Source organism: Thamnophis sirtalis, unplaced genomic scaffold, assembly GCF_051295495.1.
Source record: "Thamnophis sirtalis isolate CommonGarterSnake01/CBP01778 unplaced genomic scaffold, rThaSir2_p1.2 scaffold_6, whole genome shotgun sequence".
Taxonomy (NCBI): Eukaryota; Metazoa; Chordata; class Lepidosauria; order Squamata; family Natricidae; genus Thamnophis; species Thamnophis sirtalis.
The window spans coordinates 89,561,417-89,585,729 of NW_028261386.1; the positions used below are offsets into that span (position 1 = coordinate 89,561,417).

General features: G+C 39.3%; 1 protein-coding gene across 2 annotated transcripts in view; it reads right to left on the reverse strand.

The window, feature by feature from the left end:
* Positions 1 to 24,313, reverse strand: part of ARFGEF3 (ARFGEF family member 3) — a 152,762-nt gene that overhangs the window by 12,797 nt on the left and 115,652 nt on the right. For both annotated transcript variants that reach the window (XM_087718387.1, XM_087718386.1), the window contains exons 22-31: positions 23,501 to 23,680; positions 20,939 to 21,086; positions 18,394 to 18,516; positions 16,408 to 16,505; positions 15,512 to 15,656; positions 8,871 to 8,999; positions 7,252 to 7,428; positions 4,066 to 4,180; positions 2,870 to 2,972; positions 658 to 789 (exon numbers count right to left, since the gene is read on the reverse strand). In XM_087718387.1, the coding sequence (XP_087574513.1) occupies positions 658 to 789; positions 2,870 to 2,972; positions 4,066 to 4,180; positions 7,252 to 7,428; positions 8,871 to 8,999; positions 15,512 to 15,656; positions 16,408 to 16,505; positions 18,394 to 18,516; positions 20,939 to 21,086; positions 23,501 to 23,680 (1,350 nt within the window). The remainder of the gene's footprint in view (positions 1 to 657; positions 790 to 2,869; positions 2,973 to 4,065; positions 4,181 to 7,251; positions 7,429 to 8,870; positions 9,000 to 15,511; positions 15,657 to 16,407; positions 16,506 to 18,393; positions 18,517 to 20,938; positions 21,087 to 23,500; positions 23,681 to 24,313) is intronic.

Below are 24,313 nucleotides of genomic sequence, written 5' to 3' on the forward strand. Positions count from 1 at the left end.
TGTGGCCCGCCAGCAGCCAGCAGAGCTGGCAGCAGATTCGGACAGTGAGTGCTCTTCATCAGAGGCAGAGATGGGGCCAGGGCCGTCTGACGGTTATCAGCTGCCTTCAGAGTCAGACATCAGTGAGGCAGACGAACAACTGGAGCCTGTTCCCAAGTGTGTGCATGCGCAGAGTTGCCAGATGAAAGAAACAGCTAAGAACAAGGGTCGACTTGGGAGTAAGGCCACAGGTGGACAGTGAATGACCCCACCCATAGGGAATAAAAGAGAAGCGAAGGGGGAGGAGTGTTTGCAGGAGACAATTAATTCATTCCTGCATTCTTGCCAAGTATTGCAGCATCTGAAAGATATTGGCCTGGCTACTCTCCAAGTCTGATAAAGGTCGGTAATTGTGAACTATCTTGAAAGACTGTGGGAGAAGAAAGACTTTGCTGGAGAGGAATTCACTGTAAATTAAATAAAAAGATTTTATCGGGACAAGGACTCTGCATGCTGCTGGGAAAGCCTAGGTTAAAATGCTCCAACATGGTTAAAATGCTCCAAATGAATTCCCAGTTAATCTAGTCAAACCTAAGCACTGATTTTATTGGAAGTATTAAGACATCTTAAGAACGCATCCGTGCGCAGACCAGTTAAGTATGAAATAAAATTGTTTACTTGTTGGGCCATCGCCCTTATTCTCCAGTATTCAGCTTCAGCACTAGGGGAGAGGGAAGGAGCTGCCATTTTCATCTCACAGGCATCACCACTCAGGTTTTCAGAGCCGCTGTGGAAATAGCCCAACAGATTCTACAGAGAGGCAAAATGTTATCGGTATAGTAAACTATATCTTAAGCCATATGCAAAGCTGAATAGTTCCTTCTCATATTACACTACGGTATTGTTATTCATACTTTTCTGTTTTTCCAATACAAGTCTCATAGTATAGTTAATTTTGGCTCATATCATAGATGATATTGAGTTGGTACATTTTGTAAGATGTGGCAACCAAGATTCACAAACTAAACTTGTGCCATACAACTAATATTCACTAACATCCACTGTAATGGGTAGAACAGTAGTTCTTGAATTACCACTGTAACTGATCTTGGCAATTATAGTCATAATCATGATGGTTGAAAGGCAGGTCAACATATAGATTGGCCAATTTTATAAACTTTTTTGCAGCAATTGTAGCTGTGGTCCTTAAGTGAACCCACTGTTTGTTATGGATCGGTTTTTATTGGAAGTTTCAAGGAAATGCTGGTTTCTGGCAAAAACATTGTAAATGTGACCACAGAGTACTGTAAACAGCTAATTAAATGCTGGTCAGTTGCTGAGCATCCAAAATGTGATCACATGACTGCAGGAGAAGGTGTTTTCCGATGTTGGGATTTTTCAAACTGGGTAAGTAGTTTTGAGTGGGAGCAGAGTGTCCATCATAATTTCAAATGGTCACTAAGCAACCAGTTGTAAGTCAAGGAAAGAAATTAAACAACAGAGCCAAAGGGCATGCTAATGTTAATTGTTCTGATATGTTGATGATCTTATAGCTATCTTTAATAATCATGCAATGTCATTACTAAAGGTTACTGAAGTCGACAGCAACATGGCTTATACTCTGGTTATTAACTGGAAGATGTAGGAGAAAGGCTAGCGGAGCCAGGGGAAAGAGTCAAATGAGCAATTAGTCTGGAATCCATACATGGGCACAAGAGGGCAAAGTCTGCCTTTCCTTGAATGCCACCAAACCTTATCTAGATATAGTGACAGCCAGTGAAATCATCAATCTGAGAAGATTCCTGTGCATAGGCTTGAACAATAAAACAGTTAATTGAACTCTTCACCAATAGATCTGGTTGCTTGCGTCTGACAAGTCTAATTGGTGCCTCTGGAATCTATTGTAACTACAGATTACTCTTCAAGAGTAGAATTCCACCTTTGTATAGATTCTATAAAAAGGAATAAAATGGAATCTGACTATTTTTGAGGAATTTTGGTTATATGCACCATTGAAGAAAGAATTACATTGAGGGAGTGCAAATCTATTAGTGGTCCAGATATCATGGATTAGTGGATTTAATTTATCAATTTTTCAAAAAACATTTTTATACTTTAAAAATATTTTCTTTCTGTCATAGGTTTCATAATCTTTTATAACAATACACAATTGTATGTATAATTTGATATTTTGTTATGAAATAACATATGATATATTTTAGGTCACTTATATTTCATTTAATTACATGTATTAATATTATTTCTTAGGGCTTTTTGTTTCTATTTTAATTGTAAATAATATATTTCATAATTTAATATTAATTGAATATCAATTAGATAAAACAATATTATCTTTTTTAAACATTTCTTTTTGTGTGTGTGTGTTTTTTGGCCATAACTTATTTTCTGTGTACTTTTTTTTTTTTTTACAAATATCGATAAAATGTAAAAATAAAAAAACTAATTAAAAATAGAAGAATTGAACTATTTTTATGTTGTTATTTATAATTATAAGCATTTTTTTATCCACTGGGTTTTCTGTCTTATTTAGTTTATATTAATCACTATAAGATATCTAGGTTTTTTTTTTTAAAAATGTATAAACTTATATAGACTTCCCACTTTTGGAGACTCCTGAACATTCTGTGAAAAGAAGGCCCACATTCATACATTATGGTGATCCCAAGAGCATCCCTATCTCTGTGAAATTGTGAGTTTAAAGAAACAACGCTGCCACATCAGTATTCATAAAATTTTGTTGGTGTGAAAAATAATGTGTGCATGAACTAATAATCGTACACACACATATGCAGACATACACACACCCAAAAGAACCCATTTAAGAAAATAATAACCGCTAAAATCAGTTTTAGTCATATATAGGCTATACCTTCACTGGTTCAAGAGTAGTTGAAAAAGCATCCTCTAAAGCACAACATGCCAGACGCCACATTTCTTCAGTAAAAACAGGACCAGCTGTCACCAGTACATATCTGTAGAGAAGGCACAAGATGGTGGAAGACACAGAAATCTGATTATCATTTGGGTATGACCTAATGACCACTGGAATCTGCTTGTACTCTTTCAATGAGACTCTAGAAAAAGTGCAGAGAAGAGCAACCAAGATGATTAGGGAACTGGAGACTGAAACATTTGAAGAACTGTTACAGGAACAGGGCATGGCTTGTCTAGTGAAGAGAAGGACCATGGAAGGCATGATAGTAGTGTTCCAATATTTGAAAGGCTGTCACAGAGAGGAAGGGGTCAAGTTATTTTCTAAAGCACCTGAAGGCCAGACAAGGAATAATGGATGGAAACTGATCAAGGAGAGATTCAACATAGAAATAAGGAGAAATTTTCTGACAGTGAGAACAATCAACCAATGGAACAGCTTGCCTTTGGATCTTGTGGGAGCGTCATTACTGGAAGCTTTCAAGAAGAGATTGGATTGCCATTTGTCAGAAATAGGGTAGGGTCTCCTGCTTGGATAGGGGGTTGGATTAGATGACCTACAGCTCTGTTAATCTATTAACTTCTCCCTTCTTCACACCCTTAAAATCTCTTCAGGGAATTCCCCAACCCTTCAGAACAGTTGTACAGAAGATGTACAAAAAGTCTACACAGGCAAAAGGTGGCCTTCTCATACTAATTGTTGAATTATTCAGTTATTAGATGATGACTATTGGATTCCATCTATTTAGTCAACAGTCCTTATTGAACTGCCAGCTAGGTTAGAGAATTGTGAAGAGATTTATGTGCTATTGAAGTATTGAGTCTTTATCTGCATTTCATTTTCATGTCTATGTCCCCCTCTCCCCAAGAGAGGTTCACAGAAATAATGGTCACTTAACCAGTAATAAATTTACTGTGTACAATCAGGAAGCTAAGTAGGGGAAACATAACACAAAATGAAAGCAAACAACAACAATAAAAAGAGCAGTATAACTGCTCCATTCTTTCTTGACCTTTCATTTAGTGGTAATGATATTTTTGGAGAAGAAGCAAACAGGATTTTTAGGTACTGGAAGAATACAAATATTTGCTTCACTGTCAGTTGAACAATTATGGAAAGAAAATCTATACTACCTGATACAAGAGCACCCGACTCTAGAGATGGTCTCTGTGGTTTCCGCTACACAAGCTACAAGTAACTTGAAAAGATCTTTGAGCATCGTGTTGATCATATTCTCATAGCCAACATCTAAAAAAGGAAGAAAAATATTACTAAAAGAAAAGCCTTCAATGACTTCTTGTTGAGCTTAGGGAACATCCATATTATTTTTTTGAAAACAGGTATGGAACTGCTCTATTTCATTTGTTCCTAATCTGTTCCTAATCATTTACAAGAGCTTGGTAATTATAGCCTGTTTGGTCTAGTGGTTAAGGCACCAGGCTAGAAAGCAAGCACCCATGAGTTCAAATCCTGCCTTAGCCATCAAAGTCAGCTAGGTGACCTTGGGACAGTCTCTCTCTCTCCTCCCTCCCTCTCTCTCTCTCCTCCCTCTCTCTCCCCCCCCCACCTCAAAGGGCTATTGCTAGCCACCTAAGCCAGCTAGGTGACCTTGGGCCAGTCTCTCTCTCTCCCCCCCTCTCCCTCTCTCCCCCTCCCCTCTCTCCCCCCACCTCAAAGGGTTATCATTAGCCATCAAAACCAGCTGGGTGACCTTGGGCCAGTCTCTCTCTCTCTCTCTCTCTCTCTCTCCCTCCACACACACACATCAAAGGGCTATTGTTGTAGGGGAAATAGGAGGAGGAACTAGTATTGGGTATGTTTACTGCGGTCAGTCGTGGAAGCCATCTTTACATTGGCCTTTCCAGTCTGTCACGTTTTTCTACTGTGGGAAAATGGGAGGGGAGATTATATGTAGTATGGGTGATATATAATCAAAATAAAATTCCTTTCTCAGGAAGCCAAAGTCAACTTGCCCTGCAACTGATTGGGTGTACTTGAGAAACATCTCCAGTTTTGGAAAAGGGTCTTATTGGACCATGTGACGGACATGTGGGTGCTGGGCAGGGACTTGAACTTTCACTTGGGTGGGGAAAACCTGGAAGCTTTCAGATTTGGGTTTTCCCAGATGTGCCAATATGACATCTCTAATAAAATGGAACTTTGAGGAAACTCAAGCCTCGGAGTCTTCTTTCGTTGAGGGTGTTACATGGAACCCTGACAACTGCCTTGAGTTGCTGCATTTGTAAAAATAAAAAAGATGAAATATAAACAAACAAACAAACAAATAAAAACAAAAACATTTCTGGTCTCCTATCCAAGTGCTATAATTCAAGTACTTAGGTTTTTGAGATTAACCAAGTTTGACGAGTTACTGCCCTATGTATTAAGAATTTTGGTATTGATTTACAGGTAACCAAATTATGATATACAGGAACAATTTGTGAACCATCAGAAATTTTGTTTTTGAGCACAATTTGCTATTTTGGCAGAAGGTTTTGTTTAATCTTGATTTAAAAAAACACCTAGTATTTTAACTAGAAGCATCTAGGGATGCTTGCATGCCTGGAATCTAAGCTCTACTATGCAATAGCTGATAATATCACTGAGGGTCTATGGAGTTTCTGAGTCATCTAGGTCATGGTTGTCTCAAAGGTGCTTTTTTTTTTGGTTCAGAGCTGAAGAAGCTTCTTGGATGAGAAGTAAAACATCTTCAAAGAAAAATCAGAAAAGTCCAGTTGCCTCTTGAAAAAGCACCTTTGATTTGGTGGTAAACTAGAATTATTTTGATATACAAGAAATTGTACTTCGATGTCTTACTGATTGAGGAATGATGAAATGTTTGCCTTAAAAGAAATAAAACTTTTGAAAACCGAAAAAGCACCTTTGGGACAATACACTGATGGTGGTATCACATTGAGACTGTGTACAGTTTTGATACTTTGGGGTTATCATTCTGTCATTTTTTCTGTTTGCCCCACCACATTCACTAAGGTGGATATGCTCTAGGTCAGGGGTGTCAAGCTGGCGGCCCATGGGCCAGATGTGTCACACACAGAGCATGCCTACCCCAGCTCCGTGATCGGGGAAAATATCGTGAAACGTCATGTGATGGCAACGTGATGTAGCGAGTTTGACACCTGTGCTCTAGGCTTCTCCGTTCTATTAAATAGTGTTATCTTGCAGGACCCAGGAGATGTCCCTTCTCTGCCATCATGGTGCCTGTCCTGGAGATCCAGATGGTTCTGACCCTGTTGGTGTTGTGTAAGACAGGGGTCTTCAACCTTGGCAATTTTAAGCCTGGTGGACTTCAACTCCCAGAATTCCCCGCCAGCAAGGCTGGCTTATGGGACTTGAAGGCTTAAAGTTGTAGACCTCTGGTATAAGACATTAAAGATCGACATTTTCTTTCAAGCACTAGGGCCAGGTAGTTAGAAGAGGTCACCGAAGGAGAATTATTTGGTACCACTGGTTATTTGGTACACATGCATGTACCAAGTGCCCTATGGATTTGGTACACATGCATGCACGGACATGCACAACATATTAATTGATTTATTATAATTGATTTAACTGTTTTGGACTGCTCTTGTTTTGTTTTATTATTGTTACTAGACCAAAGTCTGCAGTGAACTGGTTGGCTACATAAAATGTATGTATGCATCAGAGGTTGTATTCATCCAGTTCTGACCAGTTCTGGTGAACCGGTAGCAGAAATTTTGAGTAGTCCGGACAACCAGAAAATACCACCTCTGGCTGCCTCCGCCCCCATCTATTTGCTGCCTCCCGAGTCCCAGCTGATTGGCTGGGTCTTCTTCTGTTGCCCTGCACAGGAGAATGGAGCTGGAAAGCAGGTTACTGGGGTGGGGAAGGAATGGAGATTTTACAGTATCCTTGCCTTGGAGTGGAGTGAAAATGGAGATTTTGCAGTATCTTTCTCCTGTCATGCGCCCCAAGCCATGCCATGCCCACAGAACCGGTAGTAAAAAAAATTTGAATCCCGCTACTGGTATGCGTGTATAAATAAGTAGGTGTCAATTATTTTTTGAAATCTCTGAACAAATAACTTTCAATTTCCATTTTTGAAATGTCAATACAAACCGAAGAAATTTGGCTTGAATTATTCCATTTTCTCCTTGCCTGCTGAAATAGAAATCAGCAACAAATACAAAACTATATATAGAAACAAAACCAGTTGTACTTTAATAAGGCCTCTTTCTCATTTCAGTGGTTAATCCACATGCTTTTGATTACGTTGCATGAATCTACAACCGTCATGTTTCTTTGCCGCAAAGTTAACATGTGAGATGTGCTTCACTCACCTGAATGTATGAAACTTTGAATGTGCTCCACCACTAATTCGCAGGAAAGGCCAATGGCATGTTTGAAATTAGCAGATGCCCCATCCCAGTAAGAATGATCGCCATGGCTGCGATGAAGCCAAAGAGACATTGTAGGGAGCAGGAGGTGTACAACTGCATAAATACCAAATCCTGGGCCTAAAAGATGAAAAACAGCAGGATAAATAATCTCCTCCCCCTTCAAATGTATGCTTAATTCATGATCTTACTCTGGGTGCTATATCTCAAGAAAACAGAAGAGGGATTTTTGATAGACTACGCTAGAAAGAGACTATGGACTTCTAACTATTGTTGAACTCTAACTCCTAGCAGTCTCAGCTAAGATGGACCATGGGAGGTTATGTTAAGCTACACAACATCTCAAGAACTACAGATTGCCTATTGAGGACCAGGAAATAAAAATGGACAGGAAAGAGATGATGGAGCTATTCTTCACTGAGCAACCTTTTATTTGAGGAAGTCAGCATTGTTTGAAAACATTTCCATGGTCATGTGGCCGTATGACTATACTCCAAAGGCACATGAAACACTGTTACGTTCCCACCTAAGTGGTACCTATTTATCTACTCACATTTGCATGCTTTCCAACGAGGTGGGCAGGAACTGGGGCAAGTAACGGGAGTTCACCCTGTCACACAGCATTTAGGTCTCCAACCTGGACTGTCAACTTTCCAGCTGACAAGTTCAGTATCTTTAACCGCTCTCTTGCTTATAATTAAATAACCTATGCTGACCAGGAAAGAGAGCAAGCTGTGGGAAAATAGTAACTTTGTGGGGGAGAGTATCAGAATTTTGGAGTTGTTTCCCTCCCCTTTTAAAAAGGTTTATTTTTCATATAATAATGAGCTACGCCAATTGACAAAATACACACACACACACACACACACACACACACACACACACACACTCTCATATTGGTGCTACTTGTTTGCTACTGACTTTTGCAGTGTATTTTTAAAAAAAAATTCAAGGGATTACAAAGTAACTCCATTTGGCATTCCCTATCTCTATTTTAAACCTATTCTGTCAACTTTAAATGGTTTAATTTGGGGTCCAAAGAAGTACAGTAGCATTTGATCAATTTATTCCTATTTAAATTACCAACTATCATGCAAAATATAAATATACCAGCATGAACCAGTTTTAATAATACTATAAAATATGGAGTACAAATGAAAACTGCAAGACAATGGTGCCCTTGAGTGTGCTTTTCTTCTCAATTCCTGATCCTCCATTTTGTTTGTATCACAGCAGTTAGACTTAATTAACACAGCATGCTCTCAGAAAATGTTCTGCAATTTTATTTTTCCGCAAAAAGCCTTTGAAGTAGATTGGTCTGAGATACAGTAACTGACATCCAGCCCTCTCTGGATGCATTTGTGTAAATCAGTGGGCAGTGATGGGATGCACCTTTATGTATGTCAAAATCTATAAAATGGAGGCATGTTGTCATAATATAAGCCTCACTGCTTTGGGGGCAAGGCTTCCTTTGAGATGCCATGACTTTCAAATTTTGACCCCCTGTGGTAGAAATTAGATGTGCTCTTAATTTTATTTCGTATTGAAACTTGGTTAATTACCTGGTGTTTTGGTAACATCTCTTAGTAGTTCGAAGAGCAGATCCAAAGTAGGAGGCTGGTGTTGCCGAGGGCAATTAGACACAGCAGTAGTTAGCTCTTCTAGCAGAAGGATCCAGACATTAATAAGGCCTAAGGAAACAAAATCTTACGTAAAAGGATGTGGATAATAAACTTTCTGTGTTTTCTTCAGATTTCATACTTTTTTATTCCAATTATGTCTGTTTTTATTTTATTACAGCCTGCATGTAATAAAATCAATTAATTTTATTACAGTCTGCCTTTGCTGAATTCTGTCTTCCTGGCTTCCAGCAAAGGCTAATTAAATGCCAAATGCCAGGCTTGTCAGGAAAGAAATTCTCCATGTGAGCATCTGTTATCTGAATTGTTCTTCTCTTATCCTTTTGCCCAAATTTGACTGCCACAATCATCCATTCTTTTCATGCAATGCACCACAATCAATGTACATGCCCATATTTTCTTCTACTCTGATATAACAGCATATTCAAAGGGGTGGCCTTTTAAAAACTAGAAATTCATAATCAATGAGGAACACAAACTGGTTCGAACCTTCCTCCAAAGTAGGATTATCCACTTTGTAAAAAAGAAAAGGACAAATTGTTCGACCAGCTTGAAAAACTACATACAGCCCACTTACTTGTACCCTTGATATCCATTTAGCCTACTTCCATTTAGAAAGTAATTAGCACATCTCTGCTGTTTTTTCATGCTATCTTTCCCTTAATATATTTATTTTCAGTGAGTGGAAAAAAAACCCCAGATGACGCAAGTGATAGGAAAACAGAAGACTGTAACAGAAGGGGGATGAAAGCAAGCCACTTTGATTATTGATATAAGCAGAAATGTGAGCTAGAACAGATATTAAAAAAAAGAATACAAATCCAGGTCCCTTGTAAAATAGAGTGTATAAAAGCAAATCTAGGATATTGTCTAGAAATGCCTCCAGCTGAGGACAGAGCCAGAAAGATAGATGCAACTCTCTGCTGAATGAAGGCATTATATTGTGATGTACATTGTACATACAGGGCGGGGCATAACCTTTTCCTAGGGGGTCACAGCAACACTTGTAATAACAACACAAATAATTCATACACCATTCGAAAGCCCATCAAAAACTGAGTTTATTGACACGATTTAATAGTCAGTATGACCACCATTAGCCCTTCGAACAGCATTCAAACGAGGTGGATAAGAACACAACAAATCTTCAAACAGTTCCGTTCGATTTTCCAGATTTTTCAACACAGTTTCCAAATTCATTCTCAAAGTTTCAACCAAATATCGATTTTGACCTTGCTCCTGAATCATCAGAGCTTCCACTTCATCCTTAATCCTTAATTATGGCCCCAATGTTCTCTGCCGGATTGAGATCTGGCGAATTTCCCGGCCAGACGTCATTGCCCCAAAATTCGACATTGTTTTCCTTTAACAATTGCTGAGTCGCATTTGCATTTCCGAATCGAATTTTCCAGCCATTCTTAAAGCAAATTTAACATTTAATAGCTCATTCAATTCAGTTTTTTATGGGCTTTAAAATGAGGTGTCGCGGAAGTTGTAAACTGCTGTCGATCTTGCTGTGACCCCCTAGGAAAAGGTTATGCCCCACCCTGTATATTCAAAAATAGCATCTTGTGAAATAATGATGCTTGCAGAAATAATGCTCTTCTCTTTAATTCAATGATCTGTTTGTTCTCAGATGTAGATCATATTGTTATAGTCATGCAGAAATGAGGAATGGAGAGAAACTGAGACTTTGGCAAATAATCAAATAGACAAAGAGTTTCCAATGGAAATTTCTTAGACAATATTTTAGAGGGCATTCTCTAAACCAGAGGTTATGGCAACTGCAGGCTTTACAGCAGACCTGGCCCTTTATAGTAGCTGAATTGCATTTCCCTATCTGGAACAGATCAGAGATTGGATTTGGAACCGGCTAGAAATCAGATTTGGAGATGGTTTTCCCCCCCACAATGGTTAGGCTCCAGTTTGCATTTGCACATTAAAGGCTGTAATAGAACAGGGAAGAAATTGGGCTTCTGGGGGCGGAGTCTGTCGCCGAAGAGGGCTCAACGGAGCTCCTCTCAGAGATCTGGTCTGTATATCTAAATAAGATCATAGATATCACCCCTTTTTGGCTAGAAAGGGGCAGGGAGTAGCTCAGTGGCTAGGGTCTATTCGTGGTTCACAGCCTTTTTCTTTTTTTTGGCTGTGGACGGAGATTAGATCCAGCGTAAGCTGAGCTCTTATCTCCAGCCAGTTCTTCTCAGCTGCTTTTTTTGCAGCCCTAGACAGGTGACTCCCCCCTCAGGACAAAGCAAAGTTGTTTGAAGCTATGATAAATACGAGCGGGTCCCACCCCTGAGAGATTTTTGCTTTTTTTACTATCTTAAACACCAGCCTCATTTGTCCTAGAGGCTTCTTTGTTTAAACGCACTTCAAAATGGCGATTTTTCTCCGTTGGTGACTGACAGGGGATTTACTTAGCCGGCTCTACCTTCCTGCAGAACACTCCTTATTAATTATCCAAAATCTATAAACAAAAGCTTTTTTTTGGAAACAGAGGGGAGCGAGAGCGCTGTTTATTTGTTTATTTATAATGACTCTCAGGTTAAAGCCGAAGCGTTTCTCTACGAATGTGCTTAAAGAATCTGCTATGAAATCGCTGCCCTTGACTCCTACGCCCTCTACTGGAGAATTCTTAACACAGGAATTTCTCTTTCAAATGCTTAATGATTTTAAACAGGAAATTAAAGAATTTGTATTGGAGCTATATGATAATTTAGAGACTAAGATTGCTCAAATGAAGACGAATACGTTTGTAGCCGTGTCTGCTCTGACAGATTATACCGCTGAAATGGAGAATAAATTGGAAAGTTTGGAGGAGGCTAATTCTAATTTGACTACCAATATCCAAACATTACAACAAAAAATTAGAGATACTCAAGAACAGCTCGTTATGATAAATTTCAACAAGAAGGCATTTGCAATAAGAGTCAGAGGATTGCGCGAAAAGGAGCGAGAGAATTTGAAACAGACCTTTGTTGAGGCCTTCAGCCATGCGGTGGGAAGCCCGGGATTTAATTTTGATTGGCAGATTCGGAAAATCTATCGCCAGAATTCGTTGGTAGCGGAACAGCGACAGCTCCCGAGGGACATAATTATATATTTCTCCACAAAAGAATCCAGAAATGCGATCATACAAAAGTTTTACAATAACAGGTTGCGAGTTGATGGGCAGGATTTGATTGTCTTCAAAGAAATACCATCTCAGATGTTAAAAGCAAGAAGAGACTATACTTTCTTAACTAAGGAGCTTAGAAACCACCAGATACAGTATAAATGGGAAGCACCAGCCGGCATTACGGTCACATTCGAGAATCAAAGACTCCGTCTTAATTCTGTTTCGGAGGCTCGAGATTTCTACTATAAGACCTTGAAGGCGGGACTTCCTGATTCACTTGGAAAAGAGGAAAGACAAGTCGAAGGAGAAGGCAAGCAGCAGACCGCATGGCTGCAAGATGGAGGGGGTAGCTCTCCCTCTTTCGGAGAAGCAGAAGAGCGGAGATCGAGGATTTAGACATTCCAAAATACTTGTTAAAGTTGTGGATTGAATGGGGGTTTGCGATCTCTCTCCGGTAGAAAAAGCGGAATTGGATATTGGTGGTGTGATATTGGGACTGAATTAGGTGGATGCTGAAAGTATATTTCACGGGACTTGTATGTCTGAACTTTAATTTAAATTGTCCAGGACTCTAAAGTGAAGAGAGTGGAGATGGTAACTTTACTGAACTTTGGTTTGGGAGGAGGGAGCCGGGTAACGCGGGATAGGTGGAGGGGGAGCGAAAGCCTGATCAGAGTATTTCGAGTTAAAAGGTAAACTGATTCTTGTGTGAATTATTGTTCGAAAATAAGGTTAAGAAAGATTATTTGGAGGGACTATGGGAAATAATGGTAAATATCGGAGAAGCAAGGGACGAGGGTAAAATGCATGCGGAATGATTTACGTTGCTGGTGAGATTATTTTGAGCTAGATTGTAAACTGATGTCTGCACAAATTTGTATAAATTTTGACTCTTGGGTGAATTACTGTTCGAAAATAAGGTTAAGAAAGATTATTTGGAGGGACTATGGGAAATAGTGGTAAATATCAGAGAAGCAAGGGACGAGGGTAAAATGCATGCGGAATGATTTACGTTGTTTAAATCCTATTAGAAGGGAAAGCTTGATGAGATTATTTTAAGATAGAATGCAAACTGATTCTTGTGTAAAGTAATATTTGAATATGTGGAATGACCCACGCTGCTTAAATTTTACTAGAAGGGAAAGTTTGGTGAGATTATTTTGAGTTGGATTGTAAACTGATGTCTGCACAAATTTGTATAAATGTTTATCTGAATATAAGGTTAAGGAAGATGAACTGGAGAGTCTACAGGAGGTTGGGGTAAATAACAAAGAAGCAAGAGACGAGAATAAAATACATACAGAATGATTTATACTGTTTAAACATAAATAAAGATGGGGGGCTGAGCTTAATACAAAGAGTTCTTTTTTTTTCCTTTTTCTCTCTTTTTTTTTCTTTTCTTTTCCTTTTTATAATTTGTAATTTCTTTTTATCTATTTTTTTTATATTACTTTTATTTTTAATTCATACGATCATAAGATACTTTAGAAGGGGTTTGACAGAGGGCAGTGCCAGGTGTGGGCCCTGGGAAGTCGGGGGGATTAGGGATGGGGATCTATGGGGGGTGGGTGGGTGGGTGCTAATATAGTTTCAATAAGAAGAAGAATGCACTTGTATACGGTTGTTCTTTCTTTTTCTTTTTTTTCTTTCTTTATATTTTTTTTCCTTGGTTTATTTTTTTTTTTTATTCTTTATTTTTTATCATATTATAGTTCAATATTAATAAATAAGAGCTGAATAAAGGAACACACCAAGGGGAGAGGTAGAGGGAAAGAAGAGGGAGGAGTAAGGAAGGAGTAAGGGGAATGTAAGGAGGGTGTAAGGGGAATGCTAGGAGGAAGGGGAGAAAGGAAGGTTTGAGGGGAAAGGGAAGTAGGGAAGGGGAGTGTTAGAGGGAGGAAAGGAAAGTTGGAGGGGGAAGATGGGGTGTATGGAGGATGGAAGTGTCAGGTGGGGTTGTGAATGATGATGAGTTGTGTTTTCTTTTTTATTTTATTTTATTTCTTTTCTTATAGCAAATATCCAGTATATAAGTGACTGTAAAATGGAATGTGAAAATGAATAAAATATATATTAAAAAAAAAAAAAGAATTTCTAACTTAACTAACATTACTCAAAAGAGTTATTTATACTTCTCTTCTCCATCTCTCAACACACATTCTCTCAAGATTTGAAGGTTTCGAAAATAAATGTTGCCCCAATGCAAAAAGATATGCAAAAAAAAAAAAAAAAAGAACAGGGAAGAAATTTATGCAAGCAGATTTGCTTTGCACAGTACATGTGCCTAATCTGCTTCAGATGGAATGAGGGGAATTATAATTAGACAGAATTAGACAGAACCCTGAAGGACATACTATATTTCACTCCTCATGGTTACAGGAAATCTTCTAAAGCACTTATGAATACTTGATAATAAAATGCAGAATATGACACTGACATCTGGGCCAACATTTTAGGCTTCCCCCAAAAAAGTTCTCTGGGCAATTAATATCAAAAAGAAATGTAAATCTACATCTCTTTTCTTTAAAAAAAACTTTTAAAACTTTTATGGTTGCGGCTTTTCCCTGCTAACAAATTATTTCAATGACAAATGGAAATCAAATTCTGATTTGAATCCTTGGGTGATTTTATGTATATATGTGTTTGTGTCTGTGTCTGTGTCTGTGTCTGTGTCTGTGTATACTGGTCTTGTTGTATTCGGGTCTTTTCCCGTGTAAGATTGAGATTGTCTTGGCAACGTTTCAGCGAGGTCTCACTGATGGCGAGTGAGACCTCGCTGAAACATTGCCAAGACAATCTCAATCTTACACGGGAAAAGACCCGAATACAACAAGATCAGCATACCTACACCCTTGAAAATCTACGAAAACATATATATATACATACACATACATACATATATACATACATACATACATACATACATACATACATATATTAGATTTTACAACCCCCGGTATGCCCAAATATGGGAGGAAGATCACTACTTCCATTCTCTGTCCTTTGGCTCGTCACAAGGGACCATCCAGGTAGAAACCCAATATTTTTACTGTTGCCTTTTTGTTACATTTGTTGTATTTGTGCTGATAAATAAATAAAGGGAGACTAGTATAGATCTATTTCAAGCTATTTAGCTCTCATCAGCTAGCCATACCCTTACTGGGATTTGAACCATATAGCCCAGGTTCAAATCCCAGTAAGGGTATGGCTAGCTGATGAGAGCTAAATAGCTTGAAATAGATCTATACTAGTCTCCCTTTATTTATTTATCAGCACAAATACAACATATATATGTGTGTGTGTGTGTGTGTGTGTGTGTGTGTGTGGTGTGTGTGTGTGCTTTAATCTATCTGTTGAATTTCATATGGTGTAGCTAAGAAACCACATTTCTAGTGTGTAATATTGAAGTTCATTTTTCATTAGATAAGCCATATTTGCTTACCTGTGTCATCGTCAAACTCAGAAAGGACACATTCAATGCCATCCTCACTGCTTGCGGATCGTTCCTGGATCCTTTGGGGTAAGTTAGCAAATTTCCCACTGAGAAAAATAGGCTTCAAGGGCATTTTGTAGATTTTGGCAAGTAGCTAAAAAGGAACAGACATGGTATGATTGATTTGGGATTTCCATTGGCATATCATGACATTAAGCTATATATTTTTTTAAAAAAACCCACTTTGTTAAAATACTTTTTTACTTTTTGATAGATTAGCAGCTGGTCAGAACAAATTGCAGAATTGATTAGGTGGCAGAGAAGAAAATGATGCTAAAAGAGCTGAGATGGCACAGCGGTTAGAGTGCAGCACTGCAGGCTACTTCAGCTGACTGCTAACTGCAGTTGGGCAGTTCAAATCTCACCGGCTCAAGGTTGACTCAGCCTTCCATCCTTCCAAGGTCAGTAAAATGAGGAGCTAGATTGTTGCAGGCAATATGCTGACTCTGTAAACCGTTTAGAGAGGGCTGTAAAAGCACTGTGAAGCAGTATATAAGTCTAAGTGTTAAGTGCTAAATATGAGAATGATTGTTAATACTGATTACTTGGAAATTTAACAGTAAATGTGACAACCAGAATTTAAGTGTTAAAACTCCTCTCCCACTTCACACACCTAGGAGTGAACAATGTGCTATTTTAATAAAAACAACAGGGGAAGCCACAAATCCTGTTGCTATTTCAGTCTAGAATGTATCACTTGAGATTTGAAATATGTAACCCTCTCCACTAAGCCAGGGCTTTAATGCACATGAAAGGCTCACTGTGTGTAAGAGCCTCTGATTAGGAACTAATTTAAGTGTCTTGATGGAATGACAGCTGAATCTCTGTGGCTTCATTCTGCCCACCTGGGAACACCTCCTGAGATAATCAAGTGCAGGAAGGCACAAATCTGTAGATGGGTATCCTGATGTACAGTCACCAATATCCTTGCAGTCGGCTTCCCCTGTGAGGAGAGAAAGGAACAGGTGAGACATGATAGATTAAAAGATTATTGCTGTTATGAACTGTGTGTCAATCAAATCCAGAAAGGTTTAACTCCGGCACATAAATAAATCAGGGTTTCAAAGGATTAACAGGTAGGGGGAGGCAGAAAAAGTGCTTGGGAATATACCCAGAAATTATTGGCTTGGTTCAGGGATAAAATATAATGCTGGAGGGCCCATGTATCTCTAACTTTTCCTCAGGGTTCAACTGCTGGTAGTAAACATACTATACACTATGTACTTACTCCAAGGATTGTTTTCCTGTGCTTCAGTTCCACTGCCCTTTTGTTACATTTTTTTCTATAATAAAAGGTTTGTTTTTTTAAAAAAATACTGAGTTTGAAAAAGACTTGGGGGGAAAATTGGAACTTTGATGTTATATTTGTTGATGACAGCAAGAGTACCCCATGTACAAAAATGGAAGGATATTTCAATTCCTACAATGGATGATTGGCTGCAAAAGTTGATGGAGTTGGTAGAGATGCTAACCTGACTGTTTTGATCAAAGAAAAGAATATAAGTACTTTTGTTTCTACTTGGAAACCATTTCTGGACTTTGTGCTTGAAGTGGGGAGGAAAGAAACAAACTTTGATTTTGGGTTTTATTGATTATATAGATTTGTTGCTATAAAAATGGCTACTTTATACTTTTATGCAAAAGTAAAAAGTTGAGGTTTGATGGTGATACCTTATTCTCAGTGGTGGGTTTCAAAAATTGTTCGAACCTACTCTGTGGGTGTGGCCTCCTTTGTGGGAGTGGCTTGCCGCCCATGTGACCGGATGGGAGTGGCTTGCCGCCCATGTGACTGGATATGAAGATGCTGACGACACTTGTCAGAACCACCTTAAATTACCTCACACACAGCACTGGCATGCATAAGAATATGATGTAAACTTGTTTTTTAAAAGGCATCTTTGGTTTGCGTTAAAACAACTTCAACACACGCAATGTTCTGATTGCACCACAAATGCATAGTCATCCTTATCTTTCACAGAGGCACTGAGTTTTATAAATATGAGCATGATAGTGTAGAATAATCATATCCAAGGACCAGTGGTGGGTTTCAAAATTTTTTGGAACTTCTTCTGTAGGTGTGGCCTGCTTTCCGGGTCCACTGGTGGAACCTCTTCTAACCGGTTCGGTAGATTTGACGAACCGATTCTGCCGAATAGGTGCGAACTGGTAGGAACCCACCTCTGCTTATTCTACTTCACCAGAGAGAGTAGGAAGTCTATGCCTTTCCCCCCCCTCTTCTTTTCTACAGTTTTCTCTTCTCCATTTCCTCCCTTTTGTTCCCTACTATTTGTTTTGTATTTTTGTATTTTATATTATAAGCTAATAAAACTGTTAAAACTAAAACAAATAATAACATGTTGACCATCTTGTTAATTTTCAGCAAGTGTACCAATTGTCTGCACTTCTGGGTTTTTGAGTCTGACCAATTCCAAATTTAGAGCACTAGGAAAGCTGCATAAAACTCTCCCACAGTTGTTAATGAATGCTAATTGAAGGCATAATATGGAAAATGGCAATCTCCAAAAAACAGCAAAAGTGCTATATAAAATACAATGCAAAAATGTTTTGGAAAGTTATGGTGGTAGGAATGGATGGCCACAGAACATAATAAAATTTTCATATGGGTCCACTTTCATAAATCAGAGAGCTGGTACTTCCGCATTCATTAAAAGAATATTACAAATTGTTGTGGTTTTAGCTGCATTCAGAAGTAGCAGAAGTGGTGTTGGCTATCCTCCAGTACACACTGCTTGCCATCTGTTTCATCAAACATGAATCCTCGTGTGACATAACATTTGCCCATTTTTTTCCTAAAAAAAAAGGGGTTTTACCCAATCCTTTGACAAATTTCATAAGGCATATGATGTAACTGGTGGCTGCATTTGCAAAGACTTGGATGTTGTCAGTATTTAGAAAAGCTTCGAAGACATCAAAAACTGGAGCCTGACATTTTCCTAAGAGACAAAGAAAATATTTAGATGATTACAAAATGTTCCATTTTCTAGAAGCCGAATGGCTTCAGAGCACATAATGTGATTTGTTGTGGGCTTATTTTGAAATATATTCTCTTCATTTTAAAATTATATCTCGAAGTTAAGTCCCAATCAGGTTTATGCAAAGATACTGTAGGTGTACTTATAACTCCAGCACAAGGTGATGTTTCCAATGCCAAATTAAATCCCTGGAACTTTTATATGGAAAAATTCCAAGTCCAGCCTTGTAGAACCTCTGCTGTCAAGACTCTTAAACACAACCACAATCACTCTACGAACACATGGAAACATATGATTAGTTTTTCTTTCTCCCTCCTCCCCCCAATTACTTGCACAGGGATTATTCTTTATACTATTTGTGTTGTTTGCATTTTTTGTCATGGATTGCACCAGTGAGGCTAAAACCAATTTTGTTGTGTGCATTATGTATAATGCCAATAAAGGCTCTACTATTGATACTATTGCTAATAAACACTGATAAAGAGGATGCTAATGGTCTATTTCAGCATGAAGAACATTCATTCATATAGAAGAATAAAATATCTGGATCGGGGGGGGGGGAATCCAAGTAAATAGTCATTAGCATTAGAAAGCATGAGTTTTTTAAATCTTAATGTTGCAGCCTCATGTTCCCCTGATAAAGCTGATAAAGCCCTACCATAGGTAGATAAGCTATACATCAAGTAAACAAAAGTACTGCACATCTTCATCTGATTATGCAACTGCATAATTAATTGTGTAATTGCAAATAATCATGGATCCCTACTGATTGAACTGTTCAGTATGGAAGGAGATGAAGCTAGGAGAACATCCATCCTACCTCAGTCAAGCATCTGACTGGAACTTTAACTATCAGTTAGATAACTGTTAATTATTAAATTTCTGGAGGGATGAATACTTTCAGAGAAAAAAATGGTTGCTGTGGTCAGCATATCTCACATCAGTTCAATTTTCAAAGGCTGTTGGTTGTAGTTTGGTTATTTTTAAGTTTTAGCTTTCTGTAATATTTGAGCAGCATGGTGGCCTAGTGGTGAAAACACTTGCCTCCCACTTGGAAGGTTGACAGTTCAAGCCTATGATGTTGAGAGCCGAGGTGGCGCAGTGGTTAAATGCAGCACTGCAGGCTACTTCAGCTGACTGCAGTTCTGCAGTTCGGCTCTTCAAATCTCACCGACTCAGGGTTGACTCAGCCTTCCATCCTTCCGAGGTGGGTAAAATGAGGACCCGGATTGTTGGGGGCAATATGCTGACTCTGAAAACCGCTTAAAGAGGGCTGAAAGCCCTATGAAGCGGTATATAAGTCTAACTGCTATTGCTATTGTTTCTCTCCTAGGGCACAAAGAAAAAATATCTGCTCTAAACCCTGTGTAGCGTCAGGAAGGGCATCTGGCCAGTAAATGCTTAGCACCACGCAGCACCCTGAACCTAATCTGAATTAAGGGATTACAGGGAAATAAAAAGGGAATTAATTCTTACTGAAACAGTAATGTAGCTGGGCAGGAAAAAAAGAAGAAATTTAAGACCAGCCTGGGATCAACACACTCAAACTTTTTTTTTTAAAGTAATCAACTAATAGGTTATTTTAGTCTTGATATGCTGAAAGCTTAGTCTCATTCTTTAAAAAGTTATTCCCCCTGAGGTTCAGTCTCTACTTTGGATAGACAGTCTTGTGGTGTGCAGCCCTAACAGAATACACTAATCTGATGATGTGTATTCTCCTGCTGATCAGCTACAGCGAGCAGTAGGCATCACATTCCCTGTATTTACCTAACACCTTGAGGTCACTAGGAACAAAGATAAACACAGATTATTATCATGCTGAAGTTGTGAGGTATTGGAGAGTAAAAACAGTATTGCATGGAAATAGTTGTCAACATTTGCTAACTTTATAAAGACACAGCTATCATAGGATTGTTTAGATCAGAGGTGGGCTGCTGCCGGTTTGGCTGAACCGGTAGTAGCAGTGTCAGGAGGCTCCGCCCACCCGCCCGGACTCTTCTGTGCATGCACAAAAGTGTCGTGTGTGGGAGCGCACACGAACCTGTAGTAAAAAAAATTGGCAACGCACCTCTGGTTGAGATAGTTCAAAAATCAAGCACAAAGGTAATAGTGATACTTCTTAAAAATCAATACTATGATATCATAAATCATTATTTCCCCCCCCCCAAAGTAGGCTAAAAATTGAAGCAATAAAAATCAAAGTTTATATATCGAATAGAAATACAACTATATTTGATTATTTTTAATATTTTGCAACAAGGTTTTGTATTAGCTTTAATTTGCCAGGTTAGTCAGTATTTTGCAGTATTTTGCAACATATTGGTTTTCAGAAATTAATTCATAAAGTAGGGGGGAGGGGGAAGAGAGAATTGGAGAGCCTCACCCATCAAATATTCTCCAACAAGATACTCTTTAACTTCTGACTTGCTGCTGCTGCTGCGCACAGTTTCCAAAGCACTGAACAATGGTCTCCAGCCTGATTGAATTCGAGTTGAGCACACCTCCACCAGCTCTCCTATAGATGTGACCACCTGGTATAATTGAAGCACCAAAGCATTTCAAAGAAAACAACCAACATAAAGAAAATGATAAGCTGGACCTAGACTAAGCTCGGCTCAGAACACACTCACTGGGATCAAACAAATGAATTACAGATAGGCAACTTGGCTAATGTGTGAAACTGTGACTGTGACCTTACTTCAACTTTGCTTTACAGTTTGGTGAAGGTTATAAAAGTGAGGATAGATCAAAGTTAGTCTTTCATCACTGTCATAACTGCAAGCGACCATGTATGAGGTAATTTTTAATAAAGACACCATGTAGTTCAGACTCACATGGTCCACTAACTTTGTGAATTTCTGTCCATATAATCAGTGGTCCCCAACCTTTTTATCGCCGCGGACCAGTCAGCCTTTGATAATTTTACCGTGGCCCGCTGAGCGCGCGCAGGGGTGGGAAGGTGTTGTTCGCGACGACACATTGATTGTTTATATATCAGATTGTTTTGATTAAACAACTTTTATTTTATTGTATTTAAACATGCCTTACAAAATAAAATACAATTACATAAATATAAAGTGCTTTAATATGCCCCCCCCCAGACAGACTTATGTTCCTCAAAGACCATCCTGAACCCTCAACCCGGACCAACCTTTCTGCCCGCCCTCCCCCTCCCCACCACATTCGGTGGGCAAAGAACAGAGCGCGCGCGCGCGAATGCCGTGGAGAGAGAGAAAATAAATATATATATAAATATATAACTGTTTGGGAGTAAAAGCGGGGAGGCGCACCCGGCGGGGGGGGGGGGGGAGGAGGAGGAAGGAGGGTGGGAAGGAAGCTGGCAAGCGAAGAACAGAAAGTAATTAGCAAGGATTAAAACGACCTGCCGGAAAAAGGAGAGGGGAAAAAAAAAACACCAGATCTGACGGCTAGTGCAGCCTCCACCGGAGGGGCTGCAGAAACACACACCACCAGTCCTGTCCTTCCTTTCCAACCAGTCTCTCTCCGCGCGCGCATACACACACACACACACACCACACAAACACACACCCGCCGGCAGATATGTACGCACACACACTTTTTTTTTTTTTGCAATTGGCAGAACTACGGTTTTCTTTCTTTTAAAAAATAATAATTAAATGGAGGTGGGGGGGGTGTGGAGAGAAAGGGAGAGAAGCAGACACATAAAACCGAGCCGCACTCGCGAACCACAGCATGCATCTGGGTGACAAAATTGCAGAGAGAAAGCAGGAAAAGCCGAGGAGAGAGCAAAAAAAGAAAAGAGCCAGACCAAGCGCGGCAGGGCGGGAAGGAAGGCGATGATGATTGGGGGAGGTTTGAAAAAGCAGATCCAAGCGCAAAAGTTACTGAGTCATTTCAGCGGCGGCCGGAACAGTTTTCTTGACTCCCTCCCTCTCTCTCCCTCTCTCACTCTCTCTTTCCCTGGCGATGGATCGGTGCGGGAGGGGGGGGGAGAGAAGGGAGGAGACGGCAAGGGAGGGAGGGAGAGCCGAGGGTGGGACCAAAGGTGGGGGGAGAGAAATGCATTTAAGAGGAGCAGATTTAAAAGAGCGATCATGACCCCCGGCCGCTGCGCGGCCCGGTGCCAGGTACTCCGCGGCCCGGCACCGGTCCGCGGACCGGGGGTTGGGGACCACTGCATATAATGAAATCTGTGTTAGGTTATTTACCAAGTGAATTCGCACACTACAGTAGTGTAGAGGACAACATGGGAAAATGAAAATCAGAACTGAGTTGAGGAGCTCCTGAAAAATGAAAGCTCTAAATTCTGGAATGTTCTAAACATAGCACTACATCTTCATGGATCTCATATGAGTACATAAAAGAAACCAGGATATGGATTACTACAATCTTCTTTATCAACTATATGTTTCTATTCGTAGCACGAAAAAATCTGTCCTGTAATGGGCAGCATACAAGTTTAATAAATAACATGTAAATAAAAAATAATAAAATAAAGTAAAATAAAATAAATAAAATTTTATATGGGATACCTCTATCCTCATACAACTGATCAGTATTTTCTGTTTCAGCTAGTCACAGTAATACATAACACTGATTCTGTTAAAAGCAAATTCTGTAGTTGTTAAAGAAATCATTTTCTCCAATCATTTTGCTGGGAACTGGAAGTAAACACTGGAAAACAGCAAAACTGTTACAAATTGTAGTTACGGGACTGCGAGACACTGCAAATGGCCATAAGGGTGAGCTAGTAGCCAAGAGCCCAAAAGCCATCATAATTTCCAAATCGGATTGTAAGTAGTTTGGGAGAGGTTGTGGTACCTTCAAACAGTTATGACTACCTCTATTAAAATATAATAATGCAAAACTGCATCCGCTAGGCATATAATATTATTTTTTTAAAAAAATCAAAACTTAAAAGCCTGAGGTCAGATCCTCCTTACTTAACCAAAATCTAGCTTGCCTGGTCCTGAATGTCCTCATCACAAAGTTCAAGCTGCATGATGCGCTCAAAGGGACGGAAAAGGGCCTCGCTGAAGTGAAAATGAGGCGGTTCGTTCCAGACTGTTAGAACCTCTGTTAGGATGTCATGGATAAAAGAAACAGCCTTCTGAGAAACATGTGTTTCTTTATGGCAGGCAGCCTGCAAGGAGAGAATTAGAAGCAAAAGTATAATATTTTTGTTAATAACAAAATATTTTGATCAAGAAAACTGACGAAAACATAGACCTTCTGATAGGAACCTAAGCTTAAGGAAAGTTGCCATACCTATATAAACCAAATCATTTAATTATTTGGTTGCTGTATTTTTGTTTTGGCTTCTTTTATTCCCCACATATAATTTGACTGCCGTATATTAAGTTCAACTTGAGGACAAAAGTATGTATTTATGTTTAGAAAATAATAATTGTAAGATGCACCAAATATATGGAATACTATAGCTGAAATGATAATTATATACAAAAATAGGCAAGTAAAGTATATTCATTAAACACCAAAAAGCCAATTATATACCGTATTTTTCAGAGTATAAGATGCACCATGATTGGCCCCCAGGAGCACTCTGCAGGCTCCCAAACCCTCTGCACACCCTGTTTTTTGTGAAAAATGGGACATGCAGAGAGTTTGGGAGGCCTACAAAATGTTCCTGAGGGCCGGGGAGGGAAAAAACATGACACGTGGTGGTGGGGGGTTGGGAGGCAAAAAACGGCCCCATTTTTCATGAAAATGGGGCATGCAGAGAGTTTGGGAGGCCTACAAAATGCTCCTGAGGGCC